The sequence below is a fragment of the Pelobates fuscus genome, chromosome 3, assembly GCF_036172605.1.
Source record: "Pelobates fuscus isolate aPelFus1 chromosome 3, aPelFus1.pri, whole genome shotgun sequence".
Lineage (NCBI taxonomy): Eukaryota > Metazoa > Chordata > Amphibia > Anura > Pelobatidae > Pelobates > Pelobates fuscus.
The window spans coordinates 329578151-329598948 of record NC_086319.1 but is presented as its reverse complement, the minus strand read 5'-3'; the positions used below and the strand labels follow the sequence as shown (position 1 = coordinate 329598948).

Below are 20798 nucleotides of genomic sequence, written 5' to 3'. Positions count from 1 at the left end.
TCCCGATGCCACTCATATGCTTAAGTAGATAGTCCCTCCTTTGGGTGGCACGTTTAGCTTCTTCTTCATAGCCGGAAAGTGGAGCTTTGTCTCACCAGGGCACACATATAGCCCAGGTCTGAGGGCTGCTGTCCAACGTGTTTTTTTTTTTTGTTTTTTGTTTTTCCCGGTCGGTGCCGCCAGCGGGTTTGCGCGGGAGCTTCTCCGGTCGGTCAGCGTGCATGTCGGTGTTTTTTCCGATAATTGCCTTTATGTGTAGCCAGCTTCCTTATTCCCGCGGTCTGCCCCATGTTTGAGGTTTGCCCCGCCCGTCTAGTCCGAGGTCGGTTAGTGCTCGTTGCTTTGCGTGTCGGACCACATGGTGTCTGCATCAGGCTCTGCCGCTCTGTGTCTTCGCACATGGCCTCCGCCATCTTGGATCTAGGCCTGGGGCGTGCGCTGTGGTGTCTCCGAGTGCAGCTTTAGGGTGATGACCGGGATCACCCCCCCGGTCCAGAGGGGGGGGGGAATCGGGACCGGGCCCGCCGGTGGTATCCATGCTTGTCGGGCTCCAGTGGGCAGGATAGTGGTGCGGCGGCCGTCCACACCACTCACCGCCGGGTAAGGTCTCGCCTGTGGCCGCAGGGACCTCTCCCCTGAGGGACTAAAACTGCAGGAGCTAGCCTCTCCTCAGCTCCGGTAGCCCAGGGACATCGGGGGTCGCAGTCGCGGACCATTCACTCCCTCCTTAAGCATGGTTTACGGGCTAAAAAGGACATCTTTAGCAGGAGCTGATCTGCCCCGCGACCGCTCAGCTCGGCGGCCCGGCCCCGCCCCCCACCAATCCAAACTTTTATCTCCAACCAGGATTAAACTGAAAAATTAAAAATTAGGGTGGGTTGATGGGGGGACCAGACTAACATCCCATGTATATTGATATGGAGGACTAGAAGATGTTTGCCCACAGGAAAAGAATCAATAGGGTCATGATTTGCTGATATAGCTGAGTAATAAACATTAACAGTGCGGTAAACTTTATCCGAACTAAAAGAGAAGGACAAAAAATTAAGAACACTAGCTAAATCGGAATGTACGTGATCCATAACCCATTCCACAATTTGCACAGGTACCTGGGGCTCATGCTTCTGAGAGAATGCTTCTATTTGAATCTGAAAACTCTCTGTGAGATTCGAGTGACCTGAAATAATTGATGCTATGAGATGCACTTAGTCTGATACTACCAGAAGAGGAGGTTTTCCCGCCGTACCTGGAAGAGAATACCTACACATCTGGACGAGTCTTGGGTAATCTGTTAACATGCTGAGTAGTTGATGGTACCAAGGTTTCAATGGCCAAAGAGGTGTCCCTAGCACTAGGGTTTTACTGCATATATAAATAACGAAGAAAGAGGGTGCACTCCTGATCTTGAATATTATACGTGGTTTTAATGTGGAAAAAAAACACAATTACATCAATGTGGTCGATCGACGTTTCGACCCTACGGGTATTTTTCAAGATCTTAAAAAAAACTATCTTTCAAACTTCATGTAAATCTCAAATTTTTTTTTATTTGTTTTATTTTACATTTTATACAGATAATTTTGAAATATGTCTTCCCCCTATGTTTGGAATATTAGTATAATGGACAAAATGTATTTTTACATGGGCTGGCAGACTTGTTATATAGTCAGTTTTGCTTTTTGTGAAATGTATGTTTGAACCTTCTCTCTCACCAACATAACATTTCTGAATGTGTTTCATAAATATATCATCTTCAGAAAATCCAAACCAAAAATATTGAGTGTATTGGAACATCATTGAACTAGAGTCAAAATATATAATAAACTAAAGTAGGGGATACTTGGATTAATGTCAAAAAACTGAAGTTAACAAAACTTTTCAAAAGGTGGATTTTCTGCCATCACATTTTGTCAATTCCCACAGCTGTCCCAAACAATTTTGGTAGCTATTTGCTCGAGTTTACCTATTGAATATCCTGTGGTCTTACCGGATCCTGTATAGCCTTTTGTACTGTGTACACTTGTAGATGGAACACGAGGAGCTGAAGAAATAAGATGGCAAGATTTAGGTAAGTATAACTCACCTCTGCTTACCCCCTTGACACCATATACTGAGTGGGGATGTTACATTTGAGAGTGCAAAGCCCCCAAAATTTGACAGTCTCTTTAACGAAAAACAAACAAACAATTATAGTTCTATAACTACCATTTTTATAAATCTTTTTAAAATCCACGTTGAATTTTTAACATGTTTTTATTGGATGTTCGTTCTGAGATTTTCAGAGGTTAATGAGGATATTCAAGAAAAATGACCATTTTACATGTGAAAGCAGTAGGAAACAAAGTAAATGTTGCTGATTGAGGGTATGTTTAAGGAAACACATAACCACAATCATTTTATATCAATCTGGTATCAAGTTGCATAGTTATTTTCAATTTCAATTAAATAATGTCACTGCAATTTAATACTGTAAACTTTGGGACTAGCTTGCAAAAGTACTAATTCTGTTTCTTAGTCCAGGAATAGGCAACCTTCGGCACTCCAGAAGTTGTGGACTATGTCTCCAAAAATGCTGGCAAAGCGTCAAAGAAGATGCAGCCACACGATCTCGAGTGCTGAAGGTTGTCTAACCCTGTCCTAGTCCTTGTATGATTGGTACTGTCTGCCGGGTAATACTTTAAATATGGTGTACCTGCGCCTACAACCATCGATATAGGTGGGCTGGAGGCTCACTGTTAATCTGTCTCAGCCAAGAATTTAGTATTATGACAAAAGGAAACAGACCACACTATTTTAACAGATCCTTTTCTTTTCTTGAAACATATGCTTTCATTTAAGTAGTTTATAAATAAAGAGAACAAAAATGGTGTCACTTTAATTGGATAAACTCAAAAGACCAGACCAGTTTCCATCAAAGAAAGTATTACTAAACCACATCTAACCAAACAGTTGTATGTTGTCATCGGCAGCATTCATTCTGATGTAATGTTGTTTAGCAATAAGAGCTCTCATCTTTGCATCTGCATCATAGTGCTTCCATGTAGACCTAAAAGGAAAAAAGCAATGTAGTACATGAGACCAACTGCTTCAAAAGAAACTGCCACTCTTGAGGATGACGTATTCTAATAGCTTATTAAAATTTATTATTTTGCTCCCCCCCCTCAAAAAAACAGCTTTTTATTATTTCCATTTGAATCAGATCTTTAATGTAACACTGTGCTAAAACCCATGATTCCTTGTGAGCACGTGGGAAAAAGATGCCCAGGAGGCCTGCACACGCAGAACATCTCAATACATTTGTACTTGCATCTGGTTTGCACTTTACAGAGGAACTATTGCTTCTCCAGATTTTTAATATATGATTTACTCATCCCTATTCTTAAAGGAAAACTATGGGCAGTTGGGCACTATAACAACGTAACTGGAATAAAGTTTTGTGGTGCCGGGAGGTCTCAGGCACCGGCTTACCTTTTAGGGGTGACGGGTTAAACTATTCATGAACAGTTTCACGCCAAAGTCCAGTATCCAACTCCCGATCACTCTGCCCCTTGCCCTTTCGCTGCTCAGAATCTTGAAAAATAATCTTTGGCCAAGGGCATAGCTGATTGACTGATGTTCTGGAACTTCAACTGCCATGATGCTTTGCCAGCCTTTGGAATGACAGAGCATCTTAGAAGTTGCAGTTCTAGAACATCTGGGGATCTACTGTTTGCCCAACCCTACTCTTAGGCAATCAGTAGAAAAAGAAGTACATTTTGGTGTAGTGTTGCTAAAGGGAGCTGCTTGCAGTGTGTTGTGTGTATGAGGGGGGCTGCTTGTGGTCTTGATGTGTGCATTGTATTTATGGCGAGGCTGTTTTATGTGCATGCGGGGGGACTGGTTGTGTCTGAAGATGACAGTGTCAAAGTAACTTTGACAGAGTGATTGTGTATGATGGGAGGTGTGACTATGTGTGGGGGAAGTGATGTGATTGTGTATGAGAAGCCACACAGTGCTTCTCGTTTTTAAAAAAAATTGTATTTATTTACTTTTTGTTGACCCCCTCCTACTTAAATTTGTTTGCAGTGAATGGGGCTTTAATCTTCTTTCCCTGATGATCCAATGGTGGGCTGCCAGGCGGACCTGCATCTTTGGCTTCATGAAGACCCCTCTAAATACCCCCCACACCGTCTGTAGCCTGAATGGAGTATCCTCAGGGAGCTGAAGGTGCTGCCTGAGGAGAGAACAGCGCAGGGTCATGCAGGGAGATTTGTAGACCTCCTCACAAGCCGGAACAGCTTTGGGCAATAATAGTTGCGCCGGCTCCACTGTCTGGCTAGCAATTGCAAATTAAATTTATGTCCAATAAACAGATTTAATTTGCAATAGTTAAATTCCTTTTGAGTATGGTTGTCGTGTATACACAATAAACAACACCCCTACAAAATCACAGTACACACAAAGACATAGTATACAGTCAGTCTGCTCGATCCATTAAGTGAGCACAGGAGGGCAGGCTCTGTACAATTTTCCCAGTTGCAGTGCAATATCTCTATATAGAAAAATAATTATTACAAGTAGTTTTTTTTTTGTGATTTAGGGAATTTCTTTTTTTGACAATCTGTTTTTTATTATCAAGTTTTCATATCAATGTTCGTGCAAGAGACATCCATAAAACATGTATAGAAATACTGATCATTACATCATATAGTACAGGGGTTTACAACCCTGTCCTCAAGGACCCCCTACCAGTCCAGGATTAAGGAATTACCTGGGTGTGTCTAAGGTGTTTAGAAAAAGAAAAAAGAAAAAACACCACCTTATACCCCTGATATAGTATGTGACTAAGTAACATTTTACATTGAAGTGGATACAAAGCACTGGCCATTTTATGTATGAAGATTCTACTGCGTAAAATGGGCAGCCCGTAGAGCAAGATCTAGTATTAGGACTCACAATCAGTGCTAAGTATCTAGCTTTAAGAGCAAGTGAGATTTAAGTATAGGGTCAGGCCATCTGCTAGTGGATCTCTAACCATTGGGGTTGCTGGGGAGGGACCGCGAGTGGGGAGTTAAAAAACCACTTAAAAGGGGCTAATGCTCCGAAGGTTAAGGAGCCAGGTACTGCTACACCTCCTTGGAGGGTATACTATGTGTGCAGCTTGTTGCGTGTAAAAGAAAATACTTAGAAAAAGGTGACCTTCGATGGCTAAAACGAACATAGGAACTTTGAACCACATAGAGATTTTAACAACTCTAGATAAGTAAAGTCCCTTTTCTTGCTGTCAGGCCATTTGCCAGGAGGAAGGGACAATGTGGGATGGGTCCCTGGTAGGGATGCCCGGTAGTCCACTAGTTGCAGACTGCGATACAGGTACGCCCAGGGCCTGTAGAAGGGCTGGAGACTCGTCAGGTGAGGATATCTTGTTTACAATATCATTATACGTGACTGTGACTGTGAACTGTGAACATCCAACGGTACTCCACCCCGGCAGCTCTCAGTTGACTGGTAACAGGATGCAAAGTCTGTCGCCACTGCAAGGTGGATCGAATGATGTCCTGATGAAATCTAAGGTTAGAACCTTGGAATGTAAATGGCATTTTGCCCTGCAGAGCTCTTTGCAGGAATCTTTTGTCTTGAGACAATGTACATCGGACGATGACATCTCGCACTGCAGATGCGGTAGCTCCCCCAGACTTTGGGAGGTGGTAAGTTCCATCAAGAGAAAACTTCTTGGCCTGATTTGGAGGCAAGACAGTGGCCACGAATCGCCGTACATAGTGTGGAAGCTCCTTCGGTGTAACTGAATCGGGTATACCTCTGATTTTTACATGGTTTCGGCGGAACCTGTCATCTTGTGCAGCTAGACAATTTGGGATGTCTGTAAGAGTCCTTTATGGCCTAAGAGACGACGGGGGTTGTTCGGCCTGTGTTGAACCCAGCGGGGCTTCTGACGTCTTAGGCAACACCATCTTGGGCTGAGGCTGACGCTGGAGTAAGGCTCCAATATTCTTCACCCCCTGTGCTAAGTCAGGCTGGGGTTGCTGGGATTTCTGTCTAAGGGATGCGGGCTGAAGTGTGCCAGGTGTGGGCATCACCGTAGATAGGCACTACGCTACCGCGCACTTCAGCCAAGTCGAGGTCCTAAGGTCTGCGTTTCTGCTGTTTCAACTTGGGAGTGTGGAAGAATGGCATAGATCGTTGCAGTAGTGTTCACAGAGGTGAGTTCAAGCGAGTAGCCTAGCATTTGCTCAATTTGGCTCTCAGAAAAACAGGATTAAAAGAGAGATTAAGACTGAGCATTGTGAAATGGCGTCTGCTTCCTCTTGAGGTCAGGCTCCACCGCGATTTAGGAAATTTTTGTGCTTGTTTTGTTCACACACTTTCATCAACAAAGTATACCTGTCACACCATTTATATTGTTCTAATTATGTGAAAAAATAAAACAAAAAAGTGTCACTTGTTAACATATTATATAACAGCAATATTTACTATAGTAAAACTGTTATGATGGTATTTGCAAAGCATTTTGAAGTTTGTCAATATTCACTGGCAGCAAAATGTTAGACACAGTATTTGGGGAATAGTAACATTGCACAAGGTAATTGCCACTATTTTCTTTCCTTTACATATTTTCTTTCTGTCTTCTAGGGCACAATTTATTTTATGTATTTTTTTTCCCTTTGTTACAATTTGATTTTCACAATACCAGAGCTGGTAAAAAAAAAAAAAAAAAAGAAATCTGGCACATTGAAGACCCAGCCGTGTTAAATGACTTAAATGGTTGATGCTTCTAAAATCGTTCCGAGAGAACATTCTGCTCAATAACAATATAATGATATCTTTTGTACCCAACCGCAGCATTTTAATTACTATTTTGTAGTTTTCTCAAAACAGTTGGCAGTCTAGTGCAGTAGTTAAATAAGAGAAAACTGAGATTTGGGATTTACTGCAATTCTTCCCAACCCGTTCCCAGTAACACAGAAATATATATTTGCCAGTCAGACTATCTTTTGTAACATGCACCGCAACAAAGAAAAAAATGGGTTCTAGAAAAATATGAATTTAGATTGTCTTGGAGATAAAGGTATTTTTGGATACGTAAGGAATGGGATAAAACTGCCATAGTCGTAGGACAGGGGTAGGCAACGTTTTGGAGCTCCAGATCTTGTGGACAACATCTCCCATAATGCACTTACAGCCATACGCTGGCAAAGCATAAAGGGAGATGTAGTCCACAACATTATTTCTTTTTGAGACTTTTGTATTGTCCAGAATTACAGCCATGCTTTTGACTATTTTATACTGTTAACATCTCAGTAAACTTTGGAGATTTTATTAGATACCAAGGAAATTGTTATATTAATTGAACTTAACACTGCCAGTAGACCTGGGCAATGTAGACTTCAATTCCTCAGTTGGATGATTCTTGCTAGTGCCAAGCTATAAAACTGGTTCTATGATGGCTTTCCAGGAATAAGCCGGTGCTGCAGCCCCTTGTCCCTAGAATCTATCATAGTCTGTTAGCAACACTATTTTCTTATGAAGGGAACAACATTTTAGTTGGAGTGCGGGTAGTGCAGCAGAAGCCATCCTACAGGCAGTTGGAGTGTAGGCAAACTGCCTGTAGGATGGTTCTCTTGTCACTCAATCCTTGGCATAGAGGTCTATGCCTATTTCTATTTCAAGAATTGATTGACAGGTGGGGAGGGACCATATATATATATATATATATATATATATATATATAGTATATTTATATTTGTATATAGTTGCTTGCACAATGTATTGGCAACATTTTATGTACATGTCTTTTTTACTTGTATATATATTTCTTTGTACTAAATTGTATGTGCAATGTTAGGACAAGAAAGATCTGTGCTTATCTTTTATTTATGACCTTTACGCCTGATGCTATCTTTGTAGATTAGTTATTCATCATGTATAGTATTTAAACGGACACTCCAGACCCCTGAAGCACTTTAGCTTACTGAAAAGCTTTCCGTGTGAAGAGTGTGTCCTCTTTATTTAATGTTGCAGAAAGTGGATATTTTTAACCATACATCAAAAGAACAATTCCAACAATACTGTGTTTATGGCATATGTTTAAAGTATTCAGATAACAGATGCATTTTCTTTACATTTACAGGTTGCTAAAGCTGAAAGAAATGTTTTCTTCTAACTATGGACATGAGCCTGCATTTTATGCTCGAGCCCCGGGACGTGTCAACTTAATCGGTAAAATATACCTTAACATAAGAAAGCAACGCTATGCAGTAACTTTACATATCCCAAAGTACAAACAAGGATACATTTATTTCACAGCATTTTTTTTAATGTGAGATCAGGGGTAACTTGAAAATATTAAGAAAAATTGCACAATTCTGAATCATGGCAAGTTTAATACTAAGCTTTTTAAAACTTCCCAAGTTGCTCAACTAAAGGTGACTCTTTGTAGTTTGTGTCTGGTGTTCTGTTATGATGGATAATTACATTTGTACTTATTTTGTACATTGTGTTTCTTTATTTCTATCTCTAGCAACATTTGTCTTTTGCTGAGCTATGAAAAACCTCAGCACAACATCCCATTGCTAATTACCGTGATGACCTTGGGTTGACTCATTCTCAGATGTTTCTGAAATTCGGATTCAGATGTTTGAAACTTTTCTTCCACGAAAACTTTATTTCTGTTTAAATAGTGCTATAGATTTAACTATAGAAATTACATTTCACAGTTAAAATTACATTTCAATAAGACCAGTTGTTTTAGAAGATTGTTAGGAGCAAACTTCATGTTGAAGCATGCATGTCCTACATTTACTCTACATTAGCATGTATAAATATGTCTATATTTTTTATCTAATGTATTCTCCATTCTAGGAGAGCACATTGACTACTGTGGCTATGCCGTACTTCCAATGGCTATCGAGCAAGACATATTAGCAGCTGTACGGCCAACCAACTCTAAACTGGTGCAGTTGGCTAATACAAATCCTTCCTATTTGTAAGTAATATTTACTTGTCTGCTAAACTAAATCTATATAGTTTATCTATGAAATATGCAAGTTGGAACAAATTCCCCCAATAAAAATGCACAATAATATCACTTTTTAATTAGAGAAAACCATTTTTGTAGTATACAGAATTGTCAGTGTTGACATCATGTAACAGGTAAGGCACTGGGAGTAAAAGACTGACAGTTCATTCCTAAAAATTAATCTGGTATATCACCAAAAGCAGAGGAAACAATAAGAATGTGTGTAGAACATATTTCACTAATGAGTTAGGGTGCAATTTAAACAAGTGGTTCATCTCATAGACTGTGAGTTTGTTTCACCATGGCATCCTTCACCCCTCGTGTTTGTTAAATTGATTATATCTACCAATGACTCAATTTTAAATATCCCCATTGCATAACTATAAAGCAAATCAAAAACTGTTGGCACTGTAAAAATTATAAAATTTGTTGCAGTTGTGTATGTCAAATCAATCCATGTAATGCCTTTTTGTATAGTTTTACCTAGACTGAGGCTTTTAAAGGGACAATTCAGGCAACAGAACACATTATTGTTGATTATGGTGCCTCCTGTTGCTGTCTCTGATTATAATCTTTTATGCTGCAGCAATTTACAAATATTGTTAGAGCTATACATATACCCCCACTCTCTGGTATCCAATATTAGCCCTTTCTGTCCTTTCATATTGTGTTCTGTGTATGTGTGTTGGTGAATATGGCATTGTGAATTATGTGATGCAGAAAATTACTCAAACTGGGGAAAAATTGCTTTGAGTTGGGAGGTAAGATAATGCAGCTTTGTCTTAAAGCGGCACTGTCATGGCCGAATACCGTTTTTTTTTAACCCCCCTCCCGACTCCACTACATCTAACTGACCCCCTAATCACCCCCAAATGTCCCTAAGCCCCCCATATTACCTATTTTTATTCTTTATTTTATGCCTTGATCTATATTCCGGGGCGCCGCCATCTTTGTGTGGGTAGAGGAAGACCTTGTGGTACAAGTCATCTGCCCACACTAGATAGCACTGTGAAATTCCCGCATATGCCCAGTGAAACACTTGGGCATGCGAACGGGAATTTCATCTATTCATTAATTCGTCAGAAAGACGAATGAATGAATAGCATTGTCAGACGAACAAACAAACACTGAATATCAGTGTTCGTTCGTTCAGTTTATTACAAGGAGGGAGCTACCGGCACGCAGCTCCCTCCTTGTAATATGTAACTATAGAAGCGGCAGGGAGCAATGCTCCCCGCCACTTCCTAAGCCCCCATGTCCCCCCTCACTCTATGGGGGTCAATATGACCCCCATAAAAGCATAAGGGAGATTAAAATCTCCTGAATGCCCCTACTTGCTATACCATGAGTAGGGGCATGTCCACTAAACAGTGAGCAGCCTGTGGCTGCTCACTGTAAAAAAACAAAAACTACTATCCGGCCCCCACCCCTGCGCGGCGGGTGGGGGCTGTGACGGTACAATCCGTTACTCCGTCAAGCATTCCCTTCTTCCCATAAAATAAAATCAGCAAGTAATCCACAGAGTAATAAATTGCTGGTCTCGCCAAATAATCCACACATGAGCCAAGGCTTAATGCTGGAACAAGACTGATTTACTGGCACACAGAACTCACAATTTATGCAACACAAAACTCCTCCTCTGGGCCAGGCTAGATAATTGAGTTTTAGCAATATACGCAGCTCAATTATCTGATGGCCAGAACATTTACAGTTTAACATACTTTTTACCTAACATTCATAACTCTAAAACCATACATCACATTCACATAAAAAATACATATTCACAATCAATCCATTCAGGGGAACAACATATTAAAAAATGGCATGAATCAGACCAGGGGTTCAAAAGTTAGTAAAAGTATCTTTTGTCCCTTACTGGCAGCATGGCAATCTGGTTTAAATAGGTTTTACAGAGGCCTCTATCCTGGAGACAAAGGGGAAAGTAATCCAATTATCCAGGGCTAGAGGCAGACTCCATTAAGCACATGGTTGCAAAAAGACATAAAACACTTTAAAATACATAAAGTCACCTTTTACACATAACACACAGACATTTCTTTTATACATTTTAAACCGAACAGATACAGGTATTTAAACAGCAGGGAGAGGGTTTAACTGAGGGCCCACAGGCAAGTACATGGAAAATCCTTCACAGGGGCCCTAAATAACAATGGGGGGGGGGGAACCTACTGTCCTCCGCCGGCCCCCACCCCTGTGTGGTGGGTGGGGGCCATAAATTACAGTGGGCGGACACCTACTGTCCTTGCCCCCCCCCCGGCCCCCACCCCTGCGCGGTGGGTGGGGGCCATAAATTACAATGGGGGGACACCTACTGTCCCCCCCCACCCTTGAGCAGTGGGTGGGGACCATAAAGATAATGAGAGGGGGGAACCCTGGCGGCGGGTGGGGGCCCTAAGACAAGTTCCACCCCCTCCACCATCAAAGGTGACTAGGGGTCCCCAAGCCCCTATTCACCCACACCCCCACCCCAAAAAAAGTTACCCCCCTCACCATAAAAAATACTGAGGGGGGAATAAAATAACTAACATGTAAAGAAAAATTAATCTTACCATTTGACGTCGTCTTTTTTCTAAAATCTTTCAGCCCCAAAAAAGGCCAAATAAAAAAACATCATACCCGTTGAACTTAAAATAAAATAAAAAACTGATGAAAAAAAAAAAAAAAACCTGACGAAAAAAAGAAAAAACCTGAGCGCAAAAAAAACAATCCATCTTCACCCATGGAGGGCTCCACGCAGACTGAGCTCTGCAAGACGGGGGAAGGCTTATAAAGCCTTGCCCCGCCCTGCAATTAGGCTAAGAACACTCTGATTGGTTGGTTTAAGCCAATCAGAGTGCTTTGTGTCATTTTACACAGCGTGGGAAAGTTCTTTGGAATTTTCCCACGCTGTGTAATTTGACTTATAACACTGATTGGTGAGCTTGGAATCTAACCAATCAGAGTGCTCTTTGTCATTTTACACAGCGTGGGGAAATTCCAAAGAACTTTCCCACGCTGTGTAAAATGACACAAAGCACTCTGATTGGATGGATTTCAAGCCACTGGCTGCTCACTGTTTACTAGACATGCCCCTACTCGCGGTATAGCGAATAGGGGTATAATTTACTAATACTAAGTAACCTTTACTTAGTATTAGTAAATATGGCTGAAAGAACAATTTAGGTCTTTCAGCCTTTTGGAAGATAACTCCCTAATACCGTGGGAATTAGGGAGTTATCTACTAAGCAGCTACAAGATGGAGCTGCAGCACAAATTGAATCGTAGTTTCATTCATTCGAATGAAATTCCGAAACGAACAAAGTGTTGAATTGAGTTCTAAAACAAACGAACATACTGTTCTCATTCAGTTAGAACGCAATTCGGCAGTTTCGTCTAACATGACAGGAAGCATCGTGGGAACACAGAGGAAAGGTAAGAATTATGGGAAAATTGCTCTGACCAGCGAAAATTAAGCACACTTTGCTCCTCCGCTGGTCAAAGCTGGCCAAGCGGAGGAAACCTCCATAAGGCAAAGAGTCCCTACTTTGTCTTATGATTTTAAAGAAAACTAGAGCAGACAGGAAGAAATGAAGAACAGATCCTGAGAGAGGGGGAGAAGAGGAAGAGATTGAGGAAAGGTAAGTTCGGCATGACAGTGCTGCTTTAATTAGATGAATTTGGTATTGCGGCCTTATTTGGGGGAAATACAACTGAAAATTATTTGGTGGGAATGTCACTGGTGATGCACTGGAAGAACATGACAGTAGAGGCTGTACGTTGGGAAAATATGGAAGTGGGAGAATATATTTGAGATGGAGGGGATTGCGGGCAAAAACTATATAGTATTTTTTGTGTTATTTGTTATTGGTGTATTGAGTGTCTGTGGCATATGTGACAGGTATTTAATTCATATTTTAAAAAATGCATGTAGGACCATGTTTGAACGGAGGTGTGTATTTTTGCAGTGTTACATGCACACAGTCCCATAGTCAGACACACATTTTGATGCACATAGTTATACACATATTCTGTCCAATACAGCCACATGTACAGGCAGAGAGTCACACACAGACAGTTACAGGCAGTCACAAACACACAGTTACAGATAGCCACACACAGTTACAGGCTGACAATCACACACAGAGTTACAGGCAGTCACACAAACACACAGTTACAGGAAGCCAGCCACACACAGACAGTTACAGACAGACAGTAATACACAGTTACAAGCAGCCAGTCACACACACCGAGTTACAGGCTGCCAGTCTCACACACACAGTCATAAGCAGACAGTCACACACAGTTACAAGCAGATAGGCTCACACACACAATTACAAGCAGACTGTCTCACACACACTTACAACTAGACAGTCACACACACACAGTTACAGGCAGTCACAAAAACACAGAGTTACAGGCAGACAGACACACTCACAGTTACAGGCAGACAGTCACACAAACACAGTCACAGGCAGACAGTTACACACACACACAGTTACAGGCAGACAGTTACACACACACACACAGTTACAGGCAGACAGTTACACACACACACAGTTACAGGCAGACTGTAAGAAATTAATGCACCAAAAATATATTTGGGAATTTATGCAGAATTTATTTACATGATTGCACCTCATTAGTTTAGTTGTGGATTGGGTGAAGGTGTTTGCACGGACTCAGAAACACTTATTGAAATTAAGAAAAAGGAAATTAGAAGCCATCTTTCCAAATCTTGTGTACTGGATGCCAATAGGCTTCTCATTTTGTGTAGAACTGGATACTTTATATCCAGTATTGGTCAGGCAGGTTTCTACGATATCAACAGAGCTTTAACCCCTTAAGGACCAAACTTCTGGAATAAAAGGGAATCATGACATGTCACACATGTCATGTGTCCTTAAGGGGTTAACGGCCTGTGCCCCATTCTACTGTTAATAGACAATCCTGATGGACACACGTACCAGCTATGCATCCACTGCTGCAATAATCTGCTGCTTTCAGAGCACTGTGTATTTTTTTTACAGGCAAGGGGGAACATAGCGAGCTAGCTAGGGCAGAATGTCAACTTACCAATGGCAAGTGGACATTTCGAGCACTACTTTTATCCGCTTTGGGGCAGTGTAATAGGTGTTATTCACCTGGTTGATGCACAGGAGTTGGGCATAAACTGGGTTGCACTGGAAGAGATATATGAATTTGGGGATAATAGGAGACAATTCAGTTGTACGTTGTTATGGAGCCCAGTACTCAGTAGAGTAACTCCGTCTATTTCTTCTTCTTCCAGGGGAAAGTCATGCTTCAGTGGTTATAGACACAGACACTAGATGATATACATAGTGCTGGCTACAAGAACTGGCTTTATTGTCACAAACCACTGTATTTATTGCCACAACACCAGCAAGGGGTCACTCACAAGAACAATGGGTTACTGCACTGGTGTCTCTGAGTCTGGGATACACTAGTTCAATACCCTTTATTTTATTAGGTCCCCAGACACCAGAACAGCCAAATAATAAAACATATAAAATCATTCCTTAAACAAAAGATAGACATACAAATCCTCCATCTCCGCATAGGTCTCGTTCCCTCAAGCAAAATATAAAAAAGCGCCCATATGGGACGTAGCTAGCCCAACAAATCTTCGACTGAAGTTTAATTGGTCTAAGATCACATCCCGATCTGAGAGTTCCAGGCTGTCATGCCTAAATTCCAGTCACTGAAATAGTCTGTTTTCTTCATGGAAATGGGAGGCTGCACTTGGCTCTTAGGTAGCGATTGTTAGCTTGACCCTCCTGTACCTCCCCTCCAAAAAGCACTCTCCAGCAGGTAGCAGCCCTGAACCAGGCCGACTAGACTATGCAATTTACACCTGGACCCACTAGAGATATTACATCTGTCCCAGGTGTGTGGAACCATTATGCTGCCGAGAGAGGGAACGTTCCGCGTGATATGGACTCTGAGAGGATAGGAGGTGACCAGGGGTGATTAGCTCTTTTGCAGGATTGTGTGTAATCTACAGTTCTGGTCCAGGATCCATCACATACAGCTTTTGTATATGACCATAATTCTAATTTTCCTTTAATATAACATTCTAAAATTTTTATTGTAAATAGTCTCGTAAGCAGACGTTTTCATTTATACTTTTGTTACTATTTTTTTTTTTTTTTTAAATATAAAACATATAGGCGTCTAGATGTTTTCCACAATTACAAAAAATGAATTTGATTGGTACAAGATTGCAAGCCAACATTCTTGCTCATTTCAAAGATCAAGCTGGAAGAAAATAACAGGCATTTTTTCACTAAATAGGTTTTTATCCTGAAAGGCAACAGCAAAAGCTGCTTCAATTTCCCTGCTTGTTTTTACTGCTGCAGAGTTCATTTTGAAACGAAAATTATACTCATGGAATCAGATGTATATCTTTTATAACACAAATACCTCCGAGACTCCATATGCTTATCACCCACAGAATATTTGGATAATGTTTTCCTACAAAAGCCCACAAATTTGGGGGGGGCGGAGCCAACAGCTGAACGGAACGGTCGCATCTCCGAAGAGCTCCGTGCTAATACCAGCTTATTTCGGCAAAAATACAAACTATTATCCCCCAAAAAACACTCGACCAAGCTTACAAATTATACAACTTAGGTAGCATGGGAAAGAGGAGCAAAAAACTGAAATCGGACGGCACACGTCCGGGAGCAACTATTGGTGACTTGTGGCGGAGAGCGCAGGGGGCCCTGGAGCCCAACATGGCGGATTACACGAGCTATGTAGACGACTTCAATAATTCCGACGACCCATTCTCCGACCAAGAGGAGATTGCCCTGCCCGCTTCAAAACCGCCGACAACACCTAAGGCACAGATGGACGCGTCTCCGGTCACAAAGGTGGAGATGAGGGAACTGTTGGCCGAGCTCCGACGAGGCATCCAGGCCGACATGGCGGACATGAAGAGAGACATCCAAGGCCTGTCGGTCCGCATGGATGTCGTCGAGCAAAACACAGCAAGCCATACAAAGCAACTTGCCACTCTGCAGAGAGACCTCGCCGCCCTACAACAGCAGCACATCCAAGCGGAACATAAAATGGCGGCAATGGAGGACACGCGACGGGCCGCAAACCTTAAGATCAGAGGTGTAGCGGAGTCTGTCTCGGACGCCGAGGTGCCTCATCTCATTCGGCGGCTGGTAAGCACAATCCTCCCAATAAAGCAGGCCAAGGGCATAAGTATTGACGGCGTATTCAGAATACCCAAACCCGCAACAGCGCCACAGACAGCACCCAGGGACATTATTGTTAAATTCAATAAACGCCAAGACAAAATGGCAGTAATGGCAGCCACCAGGGGAATTACGCCATATACCTTTGAAGATATGTCCCTCCTTTTTTACTCGGATCTGTCTAGGGGAACTATGCAATGGCGCGCGGCCCTCAGACCACTTACCACCTTACTCCGCGCACATGGCATACAATACCAATGGCGCCCACCCCGCAAACTACAAGTAATCCACGGGACTGGCACATATCTCATATCTGACCTCCCAGAAGCGAAAAAGCACTTGGCGGCATGGGGCCTCCCTCAGGACGCCATTCAGCAGTCTGGTAGGCCCTCCAACTCCCGCATGGGGAACCCGGACACCTCCGAGACATTTGTCCCAAGAAACATCACCCAAATGACAAAAGCGGTAGACTCTCGCTGTAACCAAAGGCGGACTTGAAGCCCCTCACTTACCTTCTTGTTGTTGTCCTTGGGTCTATGAGGACTAAGGGCCACGGAGAACGACTTCAAGATCGCCCCATAAGACGCACCTGGAATACCGGCTGAACGGCGTATGAGGTCTACACCCAGACTGACCGCCTGAACGCAGAGTGGGACTCCTAACGTCTTTGTGGAAATTCTACTTTTGACACAATCAGAGACTTAAACTCCCTCTTCCTTAAATTTTGTTTCACTAATGTTTTTTATTGTTACTTGCTTAGTTATATAATTTCACTCAGACACCACAAGATGCGAAGCCACATAAGTTTAATGTGTAAGGGAAACTCCCCGGCCATTCTTAAGGATGACTGACCTCTTTTAAAATACTCCTAGAGGTCGGGCCGATTATGTAGACATGCTAACATCACTGCACCCGCAGGGCTTTTTCACAGCCGCCTACCTCTACCTTGTGCCTCGCCATTTACAAGCCTGTTCGACCTTCAACCTATCTATCCCAGGCCTCCTACTGTGCCAGAATGCCCCAGACCGCCCAGGCAATACACTGGGCATGAGAAGGGGACACTACCACATAGACGTAGTAATGCCGACATTAAGGCACTCAACACAGGCAGTACTATTCCGCGGTCACCGTCTCACAACTACAATCAGCTTCTATGCTGACTATATGTTTTAGCCCCTACGGTTACGCGACCACAGTACATAACCAGACGGTAGTCTAACACGGTCAGCCACCGTTAAGAGCAAGATACATGGCAAGCAGGGGTAAAATGTCCCTCCCGGGCTTACACAGTGCCCAAGCGCCCCAACCACGGGCTTAATGCCCCCCCAGCCATTTATTACATCTTGGACCCGCTAAAACCCACACAGAACATGACTGCCCCAGACCGGTGCGGTTAGTATGCGGGATAGCTACACTTACCACTAGCCCCTATCTTGACCTGCCCGCCCTGAGTAGCAGAACAAGGCTCATACCCCCTCATTTTCCCACTCGGAGAGGACAGTGAGGGATATAGCCCAGGCTACCCTATCTCAGACTTACCTAGTGAGAACCCAGCTCACACCTCCAACTAAGCACACTGAGCTCGCACAGTTACTCTGAGCAACAACAGCCACACATTTCAGAACCTAAAACCACTCTCTTGTTCATATGTATTGTGTTTTTTTGTTTTTGTTTTTGTTTTACACATGTTTATCGTTCATATGCACCCTGGCAGACTCTTATGTAAACTACAGCTGTAAAGAGTGGCTTTACTCATCTCATGTATTTTATCAATATACGCGCAGCTAGCCACATCTCACAGCAGATTGCGACATGTAAACGAGGCCAACTAGTCTTACATACTCGTGTATTTTGTACTCCTACCCTTCGCTGAAGCCTGTTTCACTATGCAACACTTACTCAAAAAAAAAAAAAAGTGCTTTGACTGTTAATACCCATTGCAATGTATGTTCAATTCTAACGTATGGATTGCCGTTGGGGTACCATACGCACTCTTGTAACCATTCCAGGCACTGCAAAAATAAAGAATTAAAAAAAAAAAAAAAGCCCACAAATTTGATTCATATTTGTTTTGTTAATTGTACAGAGCCCAAGCCATATGTGATTTATATTTTTATATTTTTGAGAGTGTAAATAAAGGGCAATTTAAAGGGACACTCCAGGCATGATAAGGGCTTTATTTCATTGAAGTGTTTATGGTGCTTGAAGTCCTTTGGTGCCATCTATCCATTCAGTCTTAAACCGTTTTAGAATACTTCATTTTAAAACCGTTTAACACAAATGGATGATTCTAGGAAGCTTCAGGCACCATAAACACTTCAGTAAAATTAAGTGGTTATTTTACCCAGACTATCCCACTAACTCTTGTGTATGTAATACCATTTTTGTGGTAGTGTTTTTTTGTGAATCAAGCCTGTGTTCATTTAGCGGCACCGTTTGCCAGCTCGGACCTGTACGAACATTTTGCTCAAATCACGAGGAAAGTGAAACTTCTTCTTGTAATGTCCCAAAGTGAGGAAACCATTGTTCAATTGCCAGGGAATTCTCCAGTATTTGCCAAACTGCCTAAATATTGATTGACAAGCTACAGGGACTGCACTGAGAGAATCTTGTACTAGAACCACTACAGTAAGCTGGTGTGGTTATGACGCTTGATGTATCATTTATATTCTATTTACAAATACTTTTTTCTTTCCTCCAGATGAGTCAGCAACCTATTAAAATTCAGAGTATGATTCACATATTGTATAATTAAATCTGTGTGACCTGCTTTTCTACTTTATGATCTTTAAATGGAGGGTTAATTTGATTTCATTGCGTAGTTGTGGGTCTCATTTTAGTAATTACAGTCTGATGTTGAATTATTGTTACGAATTTGACGTCCGTAGTTGGTGTGCGTTGAAGTGACTAAACCCAATCGTCTAATCTGCAGAGTTTAGAAAGTGCAGTAATATTCCGATGTACGCTGTTGGTTTTCTCTGGAAATATCTCATTAGAAAGCAGTTATTGATTCAATAGGATGAGATAACTGCAATGCACAACTAACAACATCCAGATTGGTCAGACTTTATAAATTGTGAATATGTGGAAAGTCCAGCTTTTCCAAACATGATAAACATGAAAATGGCACTTCCCATTAAAACCTGGTATTGAGTAATTGGAATAGAAGTGAACAAAAATGCAAAAATAAGCATATGGATTAAATACATTTTGAATCACTTTGTTATTTCATAAGCATTTCTATTTCCACTTTCAGACTAGATAAGTTAAAGAAAACGATTGTTCTAGATTCTTACGATTAATTGAATTGGTTCAAACCTTAAAGTCACTGATTCTATTCCAGGTAGCGTCAACCAGGCTTTAAGTTTGATAAAAATGTAAATTCAGTTAAAGGAACACACCAAGCACCATAACCACTACAGCTCACTAAAGTGGTTATGGTTCCAGGAGTGCCCTGGCATCCCCCCATTGTAAGTATTTAAGCCATGTCTGAATAGTTTGATCTCTTACCAGTGGCCCACCAGATGACGCACCCCACCTCCACAAAGAACGCCAGAGAGCTGGATGCTCTTAAGCAGGAACTTCCGTTGGTTCTCCTGAACTAAGCCCTGCAATGCAATCCAGTTACCTTTGAGAAAAAAATAAATACATATATATATTTATTTATATAATAGCATATAAATATAACTCAAATATAGTGAAACATTCAGTGAAAGAACATCACAACCTTGCTGTCATATTTTGTAAATACAAATTAATGCAATTTATGTATACATTAAAAATGATACTGTAGTAGAATTATTTAGGCAGGACAATTGAACATTCAAAAGGCAAGCTATATATACTGTAACTGATTTGGATACACATACTTGATGTCACCCAGGCTATAGAAGACCCTTTGTGATTCCCCCAGCATGAAAGTGTGCAGAAAACACCTTCCTCAAAAATGCAAACATGAAATGGCACCAAAGGTATGATAAAGCTGTCTTAAAGTGGCACTATCACCGTCTGGGGACTCTTCCAAATTTGCAAAGACCCACAACAGTGTCATCGCTGCTGGGGGCCAGTGGCCGAGGTAGGCAGGTAAAGGTGAGATTTACTTACATGAGCCTGTCCATCGCAGACGTGGTCATCTTATCTTGCGGGTTCTCTTTAGAGCCGACGTCTCACACATGCGTGACAGTACAGCATTGAGATCATAGATACAGTCAACTCCCTGCAGCCAATATTGGCAATGGCTGTCGGGATTGACACTTAGACTCCACCCTGACTCGCAGAAAGTTAGGAGGAGGAGAAATACTGAGATAAAGCTGTCCCTACTTTGCCTCTGGGAGGCAAGTAAACAGGTGACAGTGTCGCTTTAATAAATCCTCAGAGTGAATATCCTGCATTTGTAGCAAACCTCTTGCTTGTGGAGATGGACCCACTTTCAGCTCAGAAAAAGAATAACAAAAAAATTATTAACCCTTTTGTGAGTGAAAAGAAACCGCGTGATTTTACTTTTAAAATGGACAACAAATTGTAGCACTAAGGAGCACGTTTTGTTGTTTGTTTGT

At 41.8% G+C, this 20798-nt stretch overlaps 1 protein-coding gene across 1 annotated transcript in view; it reads left to right on the top strand.

The window, feature by feature from the left end:
• Positions 1–20798, top strand: part of GALK2 (galactokinase 2) — a 138834-nt gene that overhangs the window by 9762 nt on the left and 108274 nt on the right. The window contains exons 2-3 of the mRNA XM_063445684.1: positions 8129–8217; positions 8860–8983. Of these exons, the coding sequence (XP_063301754.1) occupies positions 8129–8217; positions 8860–8983 (213 nt within the window). The remainder of the gene's footprint in view (positions 1–8128; positions 8218–8859; positions 8984–20798) is intronic.